This window comes from Chondrus crispus, genomic scaffold (genome assembly GCF_000350225.1).
Source record: "Chondrus crispus Stackhouse genomic scaffold, scaffold_288, whole genome shotgun sequence".
NCBI lineage: Eukaryota > Rhodophyta > Florideophyceae > Gigartinales > Gigartinaceae > Chondrus > Chondrus crispus.
The window spans coordinates 1-18,930 of record NW_005179173.1 but is presented as its reverse complement, the minus strand read 5'-3'; the positions used below and the strand labels follow the sequence as shown (position 1 = coordinate 18,930).

At 53.1% G+C, this 18,930-nt stretch overlaps 4 protein-coding genes; 1 reads left to right on the top strand and 3 right to left on the bottom strand.

Annotated features, from left to right (window-relative positions):
- The first annotated feature begins 777 nt into the window (after nt 1-777).
- On the top strand, nt 778-1,441 carry CHC_T00005361001 (hypothetical protein). XM_005717001.1 is given in 2 exon segments: nt 778-1,302; nt 1,303-1,441. The coding sequence occupies 1 exon segment, from the start codon at nt 778-780 to the stop codon at nt 1,300-1,302; it is 525 nt and encodes a 174-aa protein (XP_005717058.1). The 3' UTR covers nt 1,303-1,441.
- Nucleotides 1,442-3,404: 1,963 nt separating this feature from the next.
- CHC_T00005360001 (hypothetical protein) lies at nt 3,405-5,762 on the bottom strand. XM_005717000.1 is given in 2 exon segments: nt 3,405-3,626; nt 3,627-5,762. The coding sequence occupies 1 exon segment, from the start codon at nt 5,760-5,762 to the stop codon at nt 3,627-3,629; it is 2,136 nt and encodes a 711-aa protein (XP_005717057.1). The 3' UTR covers nt 3,405-3,626.
- Nucleotides 5,763-5,796: 34 nt separating this feature from the next.
- Nucleotides 5,797-6,033, bottom strand: CHC_T00005359001 (hypothetical protein). Its single transcript, XM_005716999.1, has one exon. The coding sequence runs from the start codon at nt 6,031-6,033 to the stop codon at nt 5,797-5,799; it is 237 nt and encodes a 78-aa protein (XP_005717056.1).
- A 172-nt stretch (nt 6,034-6,205) lies between these two features.
- CHC_T00005358001 (hypothetical protein) lies at nt 6,206-7,796 on the bottom strand. XM_005716998.1 is given in 2 exon segments: nt 6,206-6,548; nt 6,549-7,796. 1 exon segment carries the CDS (start codon nt 7,794-7,796, stop codon nt 6,549-6,551), a length of 1,248 nt encoding a protein of 415 aa, XP_005717055.1. The 3' UTR covers nt 6,206-6,548.
- Between the last annotated feature and the right edge of the window lie 11,134 nt (nt 7,797-18,930).

The window sequence follows — 18,930 nt, the reverse complement described above, 5'->3', positions numbered from 1 at the left end:
GTCACCGTATCGGCTGTTGTGTTGGTTGTGGCTTTGCTGCTAGGGGTTAACCTAGTAGTATCGCATGATCACGGAAGGATGGGCGTGGATGTACCCGGGGCTGTTGAGTACAGTTGGCGTAACGATTTCTTTGGTCGTGCGTCAGCTTGTGAGCGTAAGTGGCGTGAGGACTATTCCATAGCGGCATATATGAAGGGCGTACAGTTGTGTGCCACCGAGCACGACGTTGTATTATGTCGTGCGAATGTCCGCACACGTTCACGGCACGCTTCAAGGGAAGCCTCTTGGGAGGCACTTCCTGACGGATGCCGATACGATATGCTTGCGCATGGAGGCGCCGTGCTTGACGCCATGCATTACGTTGATGCTCTGCGTCGCCGAAGTCGCGAAAGGTGGTTAAGGCCCGATACTTGGGACGAATCTGCCGATGGTGACCGAGGGCCAAAGACGGCATGGCACCACGAATAGTTTATGGGTGATTCGGCCTGTTGACCACCCTCAACACTTGGTTTGAGTTGACTACTGTGATGACGAGAGTCCCGTATCCCCGTCGCCTTTACAGTCTCGTTCCTAGGACGCCATTTTATAGGCGGAAAGGACGACGGTGTGTTCTAGCCTAGAACTTATAGGGTTCTACAGTACGTGTGCTGCTGTACACGTGTGCGTGGTGATGTCACCACGTGCAGTTGTCCACAACTACACACTGTCCCATTTGCTTGATCATCAGCAAGACGAGCGCATCTTCTCGCGCTCCACCCCCATAACCCAAGCAGCAGAATGACAGCCGTACAGCCTTCGTTCTCGCATCTCTTCTCCAGCTTCCTCCCACTCCTGCCGTTGTCACTATCCGACACGCAATCGCTGCTGCTGTTGCTCCTCTCCCCCTGCCTGGCCTCTCTGGTCGCCCTCCTCATCCTCTGCCTCCTCCTTTCGCTGACTCTGGCGGTCGCGGGCCTCGCCGCGGCCTTGGCATCCCTGGCCACGCTATGCGCCTGCGGGCTTTTCGGCCTCGCCGCCGCCGCCACCGCGGCGGTCGCCATCGCAGGGGTGGGCACCGGCATCATGGCCGGCTTGCTCGTCACTTTTGCTGCGGCTAGCGCGATCGCGGAAGCGATCAGCCGGCGGTTTGGACAAGACATAACGGGAGAGGAGCAAGGAGCCTCGAGCCAGACTGATAAGAAAGAGCGCGTCGTGACAGAGGACGAGTCGACGCCGGGCAGCGAGGTGACGGAGAAAAACGGCGAGGCACTGGCGCCTGGCGGGGGTGTAAAACTGGGCGCATCGCCCATCTTCTTTACATAGACGGCGGACGCGCAAGCGGCGGAGGCTTCCCGCCTGTCAACGACTAAACTAAATCAAAAAGTTGAGGGGTCCTATGACGGCGGACCCGCGGGATTGTCGCCCCATTGAATCTTGACGTCGTCATCGCCTCCTTCGAGCTTCCACTTCTCCTCGGGGTCTTCCTCTGCGTCGGGGACCTTGTCCCACCACACGACCGACTTGTACACGATCTGGCGGCAGGTCGGGCACGGGATGCGGCACCCGCCGCGACACATGCGGCACTGCGCGGAAGACACCGTGCTCATCATGGTGAGCGAGACAAAGCCCTGGGCCTGGCACACCGGGCACGGGATCTCGCCCGCGCCCGCGCATTGCTCGCAGCCCGGAGCGCCTCCCCCGGAAAATAACTCCTTGAGGCTCGGCAGCACCGAGTCGTCCGAGGTGTCTGCTTCGTCCGCTTCCGAAGGGGGCTGCTCCGTTTCGTCGGGGCCGGAGGGGGCTGATGCCGACTCGCCGGGACCCGGGGATGGGGCAGGAGGGTCGTCCGCGTTTCGGAGGCGCTGTCTTCGCAGGAGGCTTTGCGGCGGGATGGTGCGGGGGCGCGGTTTGCGGCGGGTGATGCGGGGGAGGGCCGAGGGACGATGGTGGGAGGATGTGAGGGTGGTCGGCGGGGCAAAGGCGTGAGGGAGCGGCATGTTGAGGGACATGTGAGGTTGCGGGGAAGGACTGCGATGGCGCAGGAGCCGTGGAACAGTGGAGCAGTGGAGCAGTGCAAGTGGTTGACGTGACGAGCAGTAGGGTTTTTCGAGGGGAATTGGAGGAGCTACAGGGAAGAAGGAGATGAAAGTACAAGTGGCGCAATGTAGTCTTACTGTAAAGGGTGCGATGTAATTGAATGATGATATGGACAGCCTGTCCAGAGCGGCTACAGAGTCAGTGCGCAGCGGACATCGACCGCACACACGATCAGCTGCTGCCGAATCCTGTCGACATCCATTCGCCATTCCGTGGTCCGTGTTCTCGGCCGGAGCAGTCATCCCCATTTCCGCCCCTCCCCCCCTCCGCACCCCGCCCAACAACCGCCCCTTGCAACCTCTGCCCCCCCCCCTCCCCCGCAAACCTCTTCCGCCCGTGCCCCCCATCACCGCCCCCCTCTCCCTCCCCCGCCGCCGCCGCCCGCCCCGCCGCCCGCGATCTGATCCCGCGCCGCGCCGCCCAGTTGTCGCGCCCGCCCCGCCGCCAATTTGCCCTAGCCCCTTCGCCTCTCCCGCGGGAAGAAATGTTGCGCACCGCGCCCTCGCTCCGCGCCCTCGCGCGCATCGCGGCCGCCGCAGCCGCCCCGTCGTCACGGGTCTCGCGCCCCGCGGCCGCCCTTTCGCGCGGCGCCGCGCGCGCGTTCGCCGCAAAGCCGGACGCCCCAAACCTCGTGCCCGAGGTGAAGCCGGGCGTCGCCGGCGAGATCCCAAGCATCTTCGACCAGGCTACCGGTCTGGAGCGCGCCGAGATCGACCACCCCGACCTGTTCAAGCACAACGAGGTCCTGCGCGGCCCGTTCGGCACGGAGGACAACCCCGTCAAGATCCAGTCCAACTACGATGCCAGGATCGTCGGCTGCACGGGGAAGGCTACCCCCGACGACCATGACTTAGTTTGGCTTAGCGTCGAGAAGGGACAGGCGTGCACCTGCGACGAGTGCGGACAGGTTTTTGAGCTCGATCCCCTGTAAACTTACGTGCCTTATTCCGCTCCTTCGCCCGCCAGGTTAACCTTCCCGATGCTTCTTGTATCTGTCAGGTGTCTATACACACCTGCCCACTGAGAATTCATGGTCACACCTCATCTTGCGAGTCGCCATATCCATTCCCCGACAATGCATCCCGCTTGTGTCCTCCGTTTCTCTTCATACGCTGATGGTTGCGCCTACCCTCTCGCCGGATGCTTCTGTGCTGGTGTCATGCGATTTATTCCGCATCGATCGTCCTTGTTTGATCTCTATGGCTTACCGGTCGATCGTCCAGTACTGTAGATGCAAACGCAAAGTGCCGCAACAATAGGCAAGGCTTGCCGCACTGCATGCCCACCGAAAATAAAGTCCTGTCCACGCCTTTCGACCTGGCTCGTGCTTGAGTTCATCGATTTATTGCCCACCTTTTGCTAATACTCGACAAGAGCGCCTCATTCGAACGCGCCTTCACTATTCTCACACATCCTCACCCTTCGCATTCCTCACTACACCACATTACTCCACACACTTGTTACAAGGAATCCATACCACTCGCTCACCTATTCCTTCACGCTATCGCGTTCACTTTCATCTTTACCTGCTGAGTGACTCTTGCTCTCTCTTAACCCTTACCTCCGTAGCGTCTCTGCACTCTTTCGCGAGCCCTGGCTTCCCGAGCTGCCTGCTCCTCTCTTGCTCGAGCTTCTTCTTCTTCCCTTTTCGCTTGCCGTTCCCGCACCACTTGCGCCGAGCTACGAGCCGCGTCCCGAATCATGTCCTCATTTTCCTCAGCAATAACAATACCTTCAATCTTTGGAACCGGTCGCCCTCGCATCAGCTCAAACCCGGTCATGGCCGGCGCAAAGTCCACGCCAAGTGTTCGCGCGGCCCCTCTCGCAAACGGAGACTTAATGTGCACAGTGCCCTTGGGGAGATGCTCTGGTGTCCAGAGATCAACGTTACCCCGCATATTCCGAGGCACTTTGCCATCGACACATTCGGGAATGATTAGGGGCATTGTCTGCCATTTCCCAAACAGGTCCACCGTGTCATCACTTCCGTTCTTTGATTTAACAACCTTCATGGGCTTGGCGTCGTCCATGACCTCTCGCATCTGACGAATCCATCGATCCTTTGTGTGTAAAAGATGCACTCTCGACCTGAGATAGATTGGTTCTTCGTTGAAGTGGCCAATGACGGGAAACTTCGGATGAACGACTTCGTATCTCTTGATATGACGCTCAAGGACATAACGGCGGTGCTTTTCAAAGGCAGTCAGTGTAGTTGGCACTGGCTCATTTGCTGCCAGTGCATCAAACTCATCCAACTCTAATCTGTATGCTTCATCATCTGCATCCGCCGGGCACTCATCTTGAAACCGCTGCAAAACCTTTTCGAAAACCTTCCCAGTCGCTCTCGCCTTCGAGACTTCCGTTGAATTCCTCGTATAACGCCAGGTTACATCTGTAATGACCCCTCGTTCAATCGCGACTACATGAGAGAACAAAGCCGGATGCAGCGCTCGCCTAGGTACTTCTACCGGATCTAGATGCTCTGTCTGCAACCTTTTCGACGTCCGGCGGGTAGATTTCCGTCGGGCCGGTGACGTGGCTAAAGCATCCCTCTTAACTGGTTTCAAGTCTACGCGCTCTGCGAAGCATTGCACGCGTGATATACTCTTTCGGAGCACTTCGGTAGGATTCTCCTCGCTCAAGAACCCTTCACGAATATCAAGCGGAATCCATCTTTTGTCCGCGGGACACCAGACTTCAAGCCAGCTATACAGTATCGCTTCAGTCTCATTGAAGGGGTTTACTTCTACAACCGTTGCCCCTCCAGGTCCAGAACCCTTTGCTTTCGTTGCTTTCGACAATTTGTGTTGTAATGGCTGTAAAGGAATGACGATACGACAGCGAAACCCTTGGGATCGAACGAGAGCAGCAATCGCCACAGCTATGTCCATTACATCGCCAGCTCCACGACTGATGCAAGCAACAGCGCGTTCTGCGGCACTGCACAATCGCCTCCGAGAGAACACTTTGTCCCCGTAGATGAGATCCTGAATCATGGCAGTTGGCTTGAATGTCATTCGTATCCAAAGCCCGAGTCGTGACAAATCTTCAGATATGGACTCCACTCTCAGAAACATATCCTTCGGAAGCATGCTCAGCGCCATACCAGACACCAGATCCGTGTTTGCCGCACCATCCAACCGGAACAAAGTCGCGACAGAGAGTAAAAGGTGCAACGCATGTCGGCGTAGCAACTTTTTTCTTTTCCTCGCAGCGACTGCTCGCTTTCTTGCCCGAGCTTGTTTTTCCTCTTCCGCGATTTCTTCCGCCGACTTTTTCGGTTCTTCTTTTTCCGGTCCTTTATCATCCGCAGTGGCTTCGTCATCGGCTTTTTTCTTTTGCTCTGCATCTTGCGTCATTAACTTAACGGCGGCTTCAACAGCGTCCGTATCCATATGAACATCTTCTTCCCATTCGTCGTTTGAGTCATCCTCATCTTCGACTTCTGTACCCGGGATTAAGCTAACCCGTCTGCGCTTGTGGTATGAGACATTTTGCAATTGCCTCTGCGGAGCAGCGAGCTGTTCCGGTTTGGCGGTTGTTAGAGGTCCAATTTGAATGTCATTGCGAGGAACGTCATGTTGTCTTGAACGTCGCTTACGACCTCGTGTGATTGCTCCAGTGACACCATCTACTGCTGCTGCTCGCAATTGCTGAGAATTCGCTTTTTCCTGTGACTCACTCATCCTTTCTACATAAACAGGGAGAAAGTTGTTCACTTCATCGGCCCAGGTTGGACAAAGACGGACGATGGTGATCTCTTTGCCGATGAATGCCCAAAGCTGATGACATGACAGGCCTCAGTTGAGTGTTTGACTTGTTAGAGTATGAGAACAAGCCCTGAAAATATGTGAAATTGTCGAATTTAGCTTCACTCGGCCATGAGGCTAATCGGCCATACGTTGATCCACACCATTGATGTGCACATCCTACCATGCAAACTGAGCCGTTGGGCATCGCCACTGTGGCTGCGAAAACATGATCCGTGGTATTGATACCACCACAAACCGATATCCTGTGCAGCACTGTGGCAGTACAGAGGTTGCCAAGTTTAAGGAACCTTCGTGCTCTATACTGTCAAAACATGTCCAGGATGTCGGACCTTGAGAGATGCGAGTGAAGTTGATCCTCGAGGTTCCCCTTTGACTGTTTATCTCGTGCAGATGACATTCAAACAATTGATGTACTGTACTGATCCGGAACTATCGTCGCTGCGTCCAGTTCATTTGACGCGCAGCTGAGCAGACATGATTTGAACTGCAGAAAAACACATTTAAACGAAGCGCCATGACAGGGTCATGCTCGGCTCTGGTCTCGGACCTCGCTGTCATGTTCAGGGTAGATATGCACTCCATCTTGTACGCCCACGGCTGGAAATGTGACAAAATGTCTAACTCAGCACTGTCGCAGAGTCCCACCAGTTCCGGACGGGAACCGCAGCACCTCAATCTCCTTGAGAGAGGCCAGACCAGCTACATCCCACGCATCTTTGACCATTCATCATAACTCATGACTTTTGCATTGGGAGGCAGTCTGACTTTGTTTCGAACAAGACCAGCGTAAACGCTATCAACTCTTGGCGGTCGCAAACGGATGTCCTTTTGACTAGACCCATCAGAACTTCCCTTTTCAAAGATACCGTCTTGAAGGATTTCTCCTGCATAAAGCGGATTTAGGGGGTTTTCACTGATTTTCCTCTTCTTGTCATCCGGGCGCCAGCTCTTCAAGCATGAACGCCAGTCAGATTGCGAAAGCTTTCTCTTTTTCTTTTCTGGTGGCTTGCCGTTCCCTGACTCTCCCTTCTTTGCGATTGAGTAATACGACTGCCCTGTTGTATCAAATCTCGCAAATGGGTCAATGCCCCCACTTTCATCCTCCAAATGGCGCTGTCTTGCCATCAATTGTTCATTGGCCTTATTGAGAGCCATGTTTCGGATTGCCAATCCGTGAAAGACGTCCTCGCTTTTCACCTGGGACATTCCATACTTTTCCTCATTCGCCTCAATCTCACGGAGGCGTTTCTCCAGCTCTACAACCTCGCTCTCCAACTTGTGCTCCAACTCTGTCGCACCCTTCCGACGACTAGAATTTAATTCCTGACGCTTGATGTCTAAGCCTGTCCGTGCCTCCGTTCTCTTTTGGGTCCAGTTGACACGCGAAGGATACAAAATTTCCATGTTCGCAATATGCTTCTTATTCTCTTCATCCGTGGCAGTGACTTTCTGATCAAGGAACAGCTCGTTGGTCTTCTTGAAGAGCTTGAGCACTTCCTCTCTTCTCGGCATGTCAACGCCTGCATCCAAGGCACGCGAACGATATACCTCAAATTCCCGCTCGGACGGATGCGAGCCCGACGTCATGTTGATGCGAATCGGGCGCTTCTGCTTTCCAATCTGCAATATAAGCACATAGTTCGTCCTAATGTCGCTCATAAGATCGTAGACCTTGCTCTTCTCAACGGCAACAATTCTACACAGCAGGTAAGACCCACCATCTTCCGCATACCGACTCCCATCGACCCTGATCCTCGCAAACAACCCGACAACAAACCTCTCAAAGAACGGCTGCTGCGACAAATTGATAAGTGTATCCCTCCTCAAAAACAGCGGGGTGGTACTCCTCTCACCGGCCTTCCCAACCTTAACAACATCAGCATACCGCAGTTCCGGGCCATCATCATCGACCATAAGTGCGGCCTCCTCCTTCGCCTCCTGCTTCATCTCCTTCTCTCTGTCCTCCCTCTTCTCGCGCCTAGACCTCCCCTCGACCTCACTATCCGCATCGCTGACATCTTCAAACGCGCGCGACGTCTTCTTCCGTTTATCCTCCGCCAGGGCCTGCAGGGCGTCCGACTTACTCGAAGCCTTGGTCCTGCCGCTACTCCGCGCGGTCCTCGTGGCGCCGAGCGCCGCCGCCTTCCCGGACTGCCTGGCCTTCAAATTCCTCCCCATCTTCCAAATCTCGTACTCCTTATTGCGGGCGTCGACCCTCTCCATGAGCAGGGTCTCCCTCTCGACCTCGTTCATGCCGAGCAGGCGCTCGCGGTCGGCGTCGTCGCCGTATCCGCTCTTGTCGTACTCGTACTGGAAGGTCTCCTCGCTGTCGTCGTCATCGGACGGCATATTCGCCGGGGCGCGCTTGCGCGCGACCTTCTTGCGCTTCGGCTTGGAGCGCGCGGCTTTCGGCTTCTTCGGCGCGGGCGTCTTCCGCTTGCGGCGCGGCTTGCGCGCGTAGTCGTCCGACGAGTCCGACGCGATGCCGAACTCGTCGTCCGACCCGTCGTCGTCCGAGCCCGCGGCCTCGTCCAGATCGTTGGAGTCATCGTCCGCCCCGGAGTCGTCGCGGATGCCGTCCGACCCCGCCGCCGACGACCCAGAGTTGTCGGACTGGTCCCCGCCCTTGTGCTCCGTCACCGCTAGGAGCTCGGCATCGAGCTCCTCCATTGCGAGCTGGGTGAGAAGCGGGGTGATGCGGTGTGCTGGGGGGAACGGCGGAGAGTTGATGTGTTTGGGTGGGCGGGCTCGGGGATGGCCTGCGGAACGAAAGGGGAATCAACAAGGACAAGAAGCACGTGTGGCGTGACGATGTAAACGTGGACACTTGTACAACGTGTGCAGCAAAAGTACAGTACGAGTGCTACATGAACATTACAGTCATATGTTCTGTAAGGTTGAGTGCAGCAAACGTACAGTAGGAGTGCTACACATACATTACAGTAATAGAAACTGTAAGTTAGACCATGGCAATTGTGGGGAAGCACAGTGCATACAGGACGGGTACTGTAAATGACAAGGGACTCGCGGGTTTGTGAAAAAGGGTAAAAAATGGAGGCATGACGCATGGCGTTTCACTGACGTGTCACCCTCTATTCAGGGCCTCCTTTAAGACAGCATGGACGGGCATGTTTGGACATGTATGGACGTCAGCGTGCACCTGATTGGTCCATTTAATACTTTTCTTAACAGTATGATGGCGCGCACAAAGTTAAAATAATCTCATCTGTCACTGCCAACGTGCCATACGAGAGCACACCATTGGCTGTCGCCTACCGCATAAGTGCGATTGAATTCAATCTTGATCCAATTTAGCATACATTAAAATTCAATTTAATCATTTTATTGACGTCCCTGAATGCCAGTACACGGGATCGCGATATAGTGCCTCCCTCTGTCAGTGGGCCAAAAACGGCACTATATCGAACCAGGCACTGTAAGATAATGAGATTTGCGGCTTTTTTGCAGCCACTTCCTTGCATCACTGCTCAGAAAGACCGTTCGCAAGACGCCATCACTCATACTTTGCATCTTCACTACGTGTACAGACTCAAGTCTAATCAAGCATTTATGTCATTAGTAGCTTCCGAGCCGTCGCATTGACTTCCTCCATTTTTGCAGCAATAAATGCCAGCCTACACTTTTGCAGATGTCCAATTGCATCATCGACCCTGCCTTTTTCCGCCATAGTCTCTATTCTAGTAAGCAACTGCATAATATCTTTCCGCGGCGGCAGCGGCTCTCGGGCAGTACGTCCATCCAACTGCCTCTCTGGAGACCCTTAGTTTTTGGCTCAAAATTCGCGCCACCCACAAAAGGGTATCACTATATCGGAGCTGGCACTAACAAAGATGGCACTATCGCGACCCCCCTGTACACTTGAAAAAAGGCGGGAGGCTGGCAATCGAAGGAGATGCGATTCGTCTCCCGACAGAACCAAACCAAGACCCAAAAACACATCCTTTCTACCCTCTTCCCTATCGATAGCCCGGTATGATGCACCCCTTGAGCCAATTTACGGATCACAGCGCGCTGACACAATACATTAAATTATTGGACATGTAATATTTTGAAAATCGCAAACATATACTGTACATCCAAACATGGCTGTCCATGCTGTCTTAAAGGAGACCCTCATGCTGTTTTAATAAGACGCATCTCTTTCTGTACTAGAATCTAATACTGCTTTGTAAAAATATGCATTTAATTTAAGACGACCGATATATTTCGACTATTCTTTAAAGCTGTTTTAATCAATGTTTGGGATTCACGCACTATATTTACTTAACCGTCCATTTTCATAATGCCCCTCAGCCCAAAAAACTCACGCCATGATCATCCATCGCTGTCTACGAAGCGATGCTGTTTGCGAAACGAGGCATCCCCACCTCTGCCGCCCTCCTCGATGCTCATCCCCAATCACCCGTCAACCTCATTTCTAAACCCACGGCACGCTCCCCTCGCGCTCCCCTCGCGCTCCCCTCGCGCTCCCCTCGCGCTCCGATCCCTCATCCCATCCCATCCCATCGCAAATCGCAAATCGCAAATCGCAACCCGCAGCACCATGTCGTCAACGGTCCTTCTCTCCCCGCTCTCCCGCCGATCCGCGCATCTGCACGTCAACCGGGCGAAAACCGCGCGCTGGCGGCACCGGTTCCTCGCGGCCTCGCCCGCACTGTCGGCGCTGACGCTCCCTCAAAGCCTTGCGTGCGGCGCGATAGGGCGTCTCGCCCAAATCCTCACCATGTACCCGGTCGACACCATCAAGACGCGCATCCAAGTCGCGCGCACGCCCGCGTCTCCTCTCGCCTCCGCCTTTGCGCAGGGCGCCCTCTACCGCGGCGTGGGCTTCTCGCTGCTCGGCCAGATCCCGTACGCAATGCTAACCTTCGGCCTGTACGAGTCGCTGCGCACCCAGCTCGCGGCCCGCTTCCCGCGCCTCCCGGAGTGGGCCCGCATCGTCGTCGCCGCCGCCGCCGGCGACGCCCTCGGCTCGCTCTGGCTCACCCCGTCCGAGGTCGTCAAGTCCAAGACCCAGGCCGGCCTGTACTCCACCCCCGTCGCCGCCGCACGCGCCACCGCCGCACAGGGCCCACGCTCATTCTACCAGGGCTACCCCGCGGCTATTGCCAGGGATATTCCCTTCCGCGCCATCCAGCTCTCGCTGTACGAGCGCTTTCGCTCGTGGTATGTGTCTACACGAACCGCGGAGGGCAGGGCCCTCGCCCCGTGGGAGAACCTGCTCATCGGCGCACTTTCGGGCACGCTCACGGGCGCCTTTACCACCCCGCTGGACGTCGTGCGCACGCGCATGATGTCGCAGGCGGGCGGCGCGCAGCCGCTGTATAAGAACGCGCTGGACTGCGTCGTGAAGACCGTGTCGAAGGAGGGGCCAGGGGCGTTGCTCAAGGGGCTGGGGCCGCGCTGCTTCCTCATCGGGCCCTCGAGTGCGGTCTTCTTCCTCGCGTATGAGGCGAGCAAGAGCTTTTTCAGGGGGCGCGCGAGAGGCGCGGATAGGGTATCTGCCGTGCGCTTTGCAAGGAGGAGATTGGTGAGGGGGTAGCGCAGCGTGCGGTGCCCCAGGAGATACTCACCGTTGTCTATGCACAAGCGTGCAGTGGGCGTGATCGTCGGGTGTGGATAGTTTTTTTAATGGCGGCCTGTCCCATGCTGGTTTTTGGGGGTCCCTCGGTTGCTGGTGGGCGGCAGGGCGCGCGCGGGGTAGTAGGGTGTTTTGGTACACAGAAAGAGCAGCTTCCGCAATGTCCTAGGTATGAAGCAGAGGTGAGGTGGAGGGGGAACCAGAGGTAGGGTGGAGGGGGGATGGGAGGTCGGGTTAGAGGGGGAAGGGAGGGGGACTAGAGTTTCAATATTAAGACAGGCTGGCTGTGCGGCGGAGGGCCAGTTTTCTCTCACCAGTGCACACGCGATGTTCACCTCGTGTCTGTAGGTGTCCTCTGGCTTTCTCAGGCAACAAAGCGCCCCGAACGGCATGTAATATGCCGGTCTGCTCTTGTGTTTGCCCTATGGAATGCCATCTCCAGTGATGTGTCAAAGCACAGGAGGCAACTAATGAAGCTCGGATCATTCTCCCTGTCCCGCCAAAGATATTACGAGATCCACGACTGTCTTTTGCTTGCAAGAGGGTGTTTAACGTGATAAAGTACCCCGAAATTCATTTACCAGTGCAACAAGACCATAATCGTGGTCTTTCCTTTTCTTTTCATTTAGGCTTCTTCTTAGACATTCCGTGCATTGCTTGCCGTAGGTTAATACCTCGCCGTGAAAATGAGTCTGTCGCATGTCCACCTCAACTTGGCGCCGCATGTCGTACCATGTGCAGATAAACTGCAAGGTGAGTGGGGACAACATCTGCGAATTGGAATGTGCGCCTTGATGGAAGTCGGGCGCCGACAACAAGGTCATGCCTAAAACAGTTCTTTAGATACATTTTTCGCCCTTATTTTATTGTGGCCTTGGTAAAAACAAAAAGAGCAGAACATGCGATCCGGGAAAGAAATAAAGTGTAGACTGGTCCTGGAACACATATTTTTCCTACCTCTAATGACCATGTGTATAAACTCTACTCTCAGGACACACATTACACACTCAAACCCTGGCTCTTAACCGAAAACTCCAGAGCCGAGGCACGAGTGTGAGGTACGAGTGGTGCACCACAAACACGAGCGTTCGCCCCACCCTCCCACCCACCCAGCTAACCAAAGCACTCTCTGCTCCCAACCTACAGTCTTTGGCAAGTAAGTTCCAGCCTACGGTTGGCGTCTTGTGAGGGGTTGAGAAAATCGACACATATGCCAACCTTACAAACGTTGTTCGAGCCCCACGCGACTGGTACAGTGCTTATCTTGCGAAAAGAGGAGGGTGTAATAAACCTTTCTGACCACTTGTGGTGGCCTGAAGTGGGACGGTGCGGAACTAGCCTTCCCTCCGCTCTTTCCGCTCGCTGTGGCCTTATTACAGAAGTGTGCCAATCCCAAATACTAACCAGAGATCTGCGGATAACTTCGCGTACAGTACATACATTTGGAATAATTTCCAATTGCCACGGCACTGCAATTCCACCATTTTCGTAGAAATGCACCCGCTCGCTTCATTCCGAAGGGGAGGACCTGGACAAGTCGTAACTCCTAGGGGATGTACTATACTCTACGTTCTTTCTCCTGGAGAATCTGCAAGCGGCCCACCCGTATCACTACTTCTCTAATCTCCAATGAAGTACAAGTAGTAAGAATCCTCGCGGCACACTCGATACACTCGCAGCCTTTTTAGTGGTCTCGACTTCCTTTTACCTTTCCACCTGCACTGGACGCGTAATTCTACCACAGTACAGTTGAAAACGAGTCGTGGAGCAGATCTCTGCCGCCATGTTTCCGGTACAGATTCTGACCCTCTCTGCTCTAGCGAGGTTGAGTACAAGTGCGGGGGTCAGAATGACCGGCCAGGGAGAATCGAAGCATCGAGCGCCGCAAAAAATCTTCATAGAGGAAGGCTAGCACGATAAGCTTTCCCCTACCCGAAGAAACTCATTCAGAGCGAAGGTCGAAATCTCTGTGTACTGTACAACTATCAGGGTACACGATGAGGACGAGCATAGATTGCTCCTAGTTTTGCTTTCTCCCAGGGCGATAACTGTTGGTCAGCTGGGTCGGTGGAGCGGTGCTCACCATCGGAATACACTGGCGCGGGAGCCACCGCACTGTGCATATCCTCTGCTGACGTGTTGAGGTGCACCACACAGTCAATCTGCTCGTAAACCGCTGAAAACTATTTACGTGGAACCCATTTACACAAAATGCCTGGCGGACCGCATGTCAATTCGTTGATTTAGCACCCATACGACATAACCTTTTCTTCTTTTCTCTTTTTAGGCAGGGGGAAATTTTATTACGAGGACCAAAGTCGCGCTCGCGTTAAAACATTTTTGAACAAACATTTAAAGTACAGTTTTGCGGGCACCCGCAACACGTCACTATCGAAGATGACGGAAATCAATTCGATGCCGATGTCAGCGCCTTGCTCTGTTGATTTTCCCTTGATCATTTGAAACGACACCAAAATGCATTGCTTCCGGACTCTTTGATGCGGTTAGCCTTTCAGTTTTCAATCCTATTTCGAGAATCTTACACTGTAGCAATACAGAGGAAAATTTGGGAGGTTCCAGGGGGGGGGGGGGGGGCCGTGTTGTCATTATGAAACTGAATTAGTCTTTCTATCTACAGTATTGACCAAACAAACGAAGTAATTGGCTTAGAGAGTAAGGCTATCAACGTTGAAGCGAATATTGGGAACGTTGGCACAGCAATACGCAAGGCAGTGACTGGCGGACTTACACGTTCCCGAGGAATACGGGGGACGCGTTTTCTGCCTTCTCGAAATGGGATTCGCCTCCCGCCACTGCCGCATATCATGGCTCACACCTCATCGGCACCCCTGCATACTGTACCAAGGGTACTATACAAGGTATGGATAGTGGTCAAACGTTCACAGCTACTGTTGTCGACCTTTCCTTGGAGAGTTGACTTGCCCGCCACGCCAAACGCAGTCTAATTCAACTACAGTATATACACAGCACTGACTACTTCATACGCAATGGAACAGCACGTGTTGCTTACGTGCACCCAAATCCGCCTGATGAGTCCAGAAGCCCGCCACATGTTGTACCACTGTACAGCTCTCGTAAGTTCAGACATGGTGTAGATTGGGGATGTCTGAGTTACTGTCCAGGAGGTTTGGAGGCCAAGGGAGATAGAGCATCGACGACAGAGGAGGGAGATAAGGGATAAGATGGAATGGTGGACAATGGAAACACAATATTCGGCACAATGCCGGGAGCTTAGACAAGCTCTGCTGAGGTGTTATTGCTTTTTCTCTCCGCTACCTCTCTCTCTGTTCCTCTCTTCCTAGGACTAGCCATATATCTACCTCGCTTCCCGCTTCCCGCTTCTTCCTCTCGATTAGCCTTTCGATTCTACTCGGCGTCCTTTCACTTCTGCCTTTCCTCGGTGCGATGCGTTGCCTTTGCTTTCCTCGATTCGTTTCCTATCAGTGTCGGTGTTGCTTTCTTTTTGCCCTTCTAGACTGCATTCAGGATCCTTTAGCCCAATTACCTTACATCGGATATGGGTGCTTCTTTTCCCGCCTCTTCGCAATCAGGTCTGTTGTGTTGACAACCTCCTGGAGGCTGTGTCGCTCGAGCGTATACCTTTGAGTTAACATCGTACGTAGACTACCGTTGCCCTCGGCAAGCCTCGGTGCTCATATCTGCACTCGGCGCGTGTCTGCACTCGAATCGAGGCGACAACCCCTACGTGTCAGTTCACTTGTGGTGCCGCGCTTTGTAATTATGGGTAAGCAATAGTAATTGAAATTGCTTTTACTTCTCACAACAGCACCATGATACAGGGCACATCCAGAAGAGCTGTTTTCGCATTTTGAGAAATAACCGTATCCTCCAGAATGTCTCGTTTCGCCCTGCAACTATTCCTTTCTTAACTCTCACTTTAAGAGCTCACTCAGTTTACACATCCGCTTGTCGTCGCAGTGAATAATATGAGGACTTTATACCGCACATGAAGGCCAAGTCCCACAGCCCATGAAAGACATCTGCGCAAATGAAATGAGGGAAAGACCCATCAGGTTGTCCTCGAGAGTTGTCCTCAATATATGCCCCTTATTCCATTCTACCATCTGACGAGTGCACACCGTTAAATTCTGCAGACTTGTAAAAAGAAGTCACACACTGCGAGACTTGTCAACCCCCCAATGACACCTATTTTATGCAAGCCGTAAACTTCTTACCCCATTCGTGCTCGTCCCAAGTCGTTCTTGTGCGATAGCGTGTATCGCCAGAGGAACTCTTCCTACGTGAATCCGCTCTAGGCCACATTGATCCGCTGGAAAAACTTGTTTCCTCAGCATAGCCTTTTGTCTATTTGCGTGAAACACACATTTGCTGTGATCAAAGCACTCAGAATATGCCGCATCACATGCGACATACACCCTGAACGTATTCTGTACACAGTTGTGGCTCTTCGTTTGTGAGGTGTTGGATCTGTACCAAAAGGGTAATCAGGATGGCGAAGTCAGGTGCGACTATTTCATAAAGTTACATAAAAAAAGATGTGGTGGATACCGCGCTGCAAAGTGCTCTGCCGGAACTGTAACGTTGTTTCTGCTGACATGTCCTTGGAAAGTTGGAGATAGCGCTCCAGCCAATCTCATGATGTCCTCAACTAATGTATGTTGTATGTGGTTCTACTGATGTGTGTCGTGAACCAATCCTCGCAATCCACAAAAGCACAGTTCGAGAATAGACGGCCTTCAGTTCTTGCAAGTGGAGCTTCTGCTACAGACGAGATATTTCGAGTCCGATTAAAGGCTCAAAATGAGCAAACCAATTTCAAACTTTGTGAAAACTCGGCGCAGATCGAATGATGTTGTTTTGATTGCCTCACCATCCCTTGTTCCGTAACAATAGTGTCAGAAGACCACGAAGTGTAGAGGCGATGCAGCAAATGCCAAGTAGACCACCGCAGAAAACACGAACACGCCATCACACAGTTGAACACCTTGCACACGAGGCGAAGATTTTGTACCCTCACCCCACCCTCATGGAAAGGAATTCAACCGAATCACGTAATTTGAGCCGTTGTGTGCTTTTATGTTGATTTCGTATAATCGTCATTTTCTCTGCGCTGCAGCCCATAAACTATGAACAGTCATCCGACCAGACGGTCATGACGTTGAGGTGTCAATTACTTCGCAGCCCTACATGAGCTTTTTCCGAGTACCGGAGAGACAACAGTAGGCCATGCAGAAGGGATCAACCTTCCATATACTGTTACACCTCAAAACAGTTATGCGCGACATGAAAAGTACATCTGCTCTGTTGTATTTGCTAATTCTGATTCAGATACGGCGAATACTTTACCATTCCATCAAGCCGTATGATAAAACATCACTGTCGAAAGGACGGGCAGATGGGATATGGAAAAGCTGTGCATGCGGACGAGTGAGAAGATTCAGGGGAGCCCCCCATGCGGCTAAATCAGGCATTCAGTTACAGGTCCGATTTTGCTGTCTCATTTTCACTTTCGAATCCCCCGCTCTCCTCGCCAGAGGTGAAAGTCGTTCCACATTTACAGAACGTCTCTTGAGCTACCGAACCGGGCTCCCCGCTCAGAGGGCGGGTGCATTTTGACCGGGCGTTGTGGTTGTGGCCCGAAGTGGAATTGTGACAGCACGACGAGGGACGTTGAGTGTTTAGAGCATATTGTTTTTCATGCTCACATGAGCAAAAAGGGCACGTGGACACAAAAACAATCACTGCATAGGGTAGCATTATAAAACGAGTACAGAGAAGATAAAAGCGCACAGGCGTTGGAGAGGGGAGCCCCATCGGGAAAGAAATAGAAATTCGGAAGTGACAATCACTTTTGAATTGGCGTTCCCCCATCCTCATCCCCCCTTCCTAGAGGAGTACTGCAGACTAATATGCAAGGGCCGTTCACCATGCGACGTTTATAAATGTTCAAAATGGAAGCTTCCATTTGAATTGCAGAGGGAGAGGGTGCCAATTGGTGATATTTGCAGAAAACCAGGATCCATAATTTTTTTACAATGGCGTCCTATGGGGGGATATCAGTATCAAGAACATCAGTTTTCGTGAGAAGAGAGAACGAAAGGGATCACGGTGGCTTAATATTCGATGGCTTAGAGTAGCAAATGTGCAGGCGGATCAAGAATTGAGGAATGGTTGACAAGCAGTAAAGCCGTTTATACAGGACTTTATCCAGGCACAAGTCGACTTGCTGAGCAAAAGGACAAGTGGATGTCCTGCACGGGTGCAGCATTATACCAATACAAGTACAGGCGAATGCATTTGAGGTCGTAAGAAGTGAATTGGCTGATCATGAAGGAGGTGAGTAATCTACAATATTACATAAAATTAGTAAATACAGATGTTTTATAAAACTGCAATTTTATTGCAATAGGAAGGGCAGGCAGTCAGTTGTCCTCGATCCCCGCTTATTACATTTAGATTATTCCGCTTAGTCCACGGTGCTGTACCAGGTCCGAACTCTGCATCGCTCAATTCATGCGAAAAATGCATATGTCTTCCACCTTCATGCACACCCGCCAGTGATGCAAAGAGGCCAAATTTTATAAAAAATACACGTATGTATGATACGTCTTACAGGTACATTCCCCTGCCCCGCTGCCGAGCTTACTCCTCTCGTATACGACCTGGCTGGCCCAACTCTAACGCCATGTGCCTCGCGCCCTGTGTCGATGTGCCCTGTGCTACCCTAAGGGTAACCGTTTGCGCGCCTTCGCTGCGCCTATTCCTCCCTGTTCTTCCCTACCTTGTTGTTTCAGGCTGAGAGACTGTACCCTTCGAGTGGTAGGCGTCAAGGGCATCACCAACTGAAAGGCATGGTTTCTTAATCTTGTCATACTGTAGTACATATCGTGTGAATCGGGAAAATTGTTGGGTAAAGGGAGGGAAAGGCACTTCACACGCAAGCGTTCACTCTATCAAGAGTTGCCTGCCTAAGATTTCTTATCAATGCTTGAAGCAAGATTGAAATCAGCAAATGATCTCGGCCTTGGACGCGGGTTTGATCATCTCCCGCGCAGTGGTCGAGAGAGTGGCAGGGCTGCATTGTTTTTAAATGTTGATCTGTAGGGACACCAGAAAGGACAACAACACTACAACAGGGTTCGGGTTGTAAAAGCGTGGGTGTCTGCACGTAACAGTCTGGCATCGGAGTGGATAGCTGCGAAAGTCTTCTGGAAGACTCAGGAAGCATACAGACAGAACCATATCTACTCTAGCCGGACTGAGAGTGGGGGGCGAGGGGCGGGAGGGGCGGGAGGGGCGGTGTGCGCGTACGTGCGCATGACGGGGAGTGCACCAGGTGGTTCATGCAACAAATCGTCGCCTAGTTGGGCGGGAGCGGGTGACGCAAGAAGGCCGGCGGTCTCGCGAGTGTGGAGGGGGGGGGGGGGGGCGCTGCATGACCGGCCATCAAGCTAGGACATGCCCACCCCCCACAAT

Excerpts from the sequence above, each read along its gene's own strand:
- CHC_T00005361001 (XM_005717001.1), top strand. The coding sequence starts at position 778 with ATGACAGCCGTACAGCCTTCGTTCTCGCATCTCTTCTCCAGCTTCCTC.
- CHC_T00005360001 (XM_005717000.1), bottom strand. The coding sequence starts at position 5,762 with ATGAGTGAGTCACAGGAAAAAGCGAATTCTCAGCAATTGCGAGCAGCA.
- CHC_T00005359001 (XM_005716999.1), bottom strand. The coding sequence starts at position 6,033 with ATGCCCAACGGCTCAGTTTGCATGGTAGGATGTGCACATCAATGGTGT.
- CHC_T00005358001 (XM_005716998.1), bottom strand. The coding sequence starts at position 7,796 with ATGAAGCAGGAGGCGAAGGAGGAGGCCGCACTTATGGTCGATGATGAT.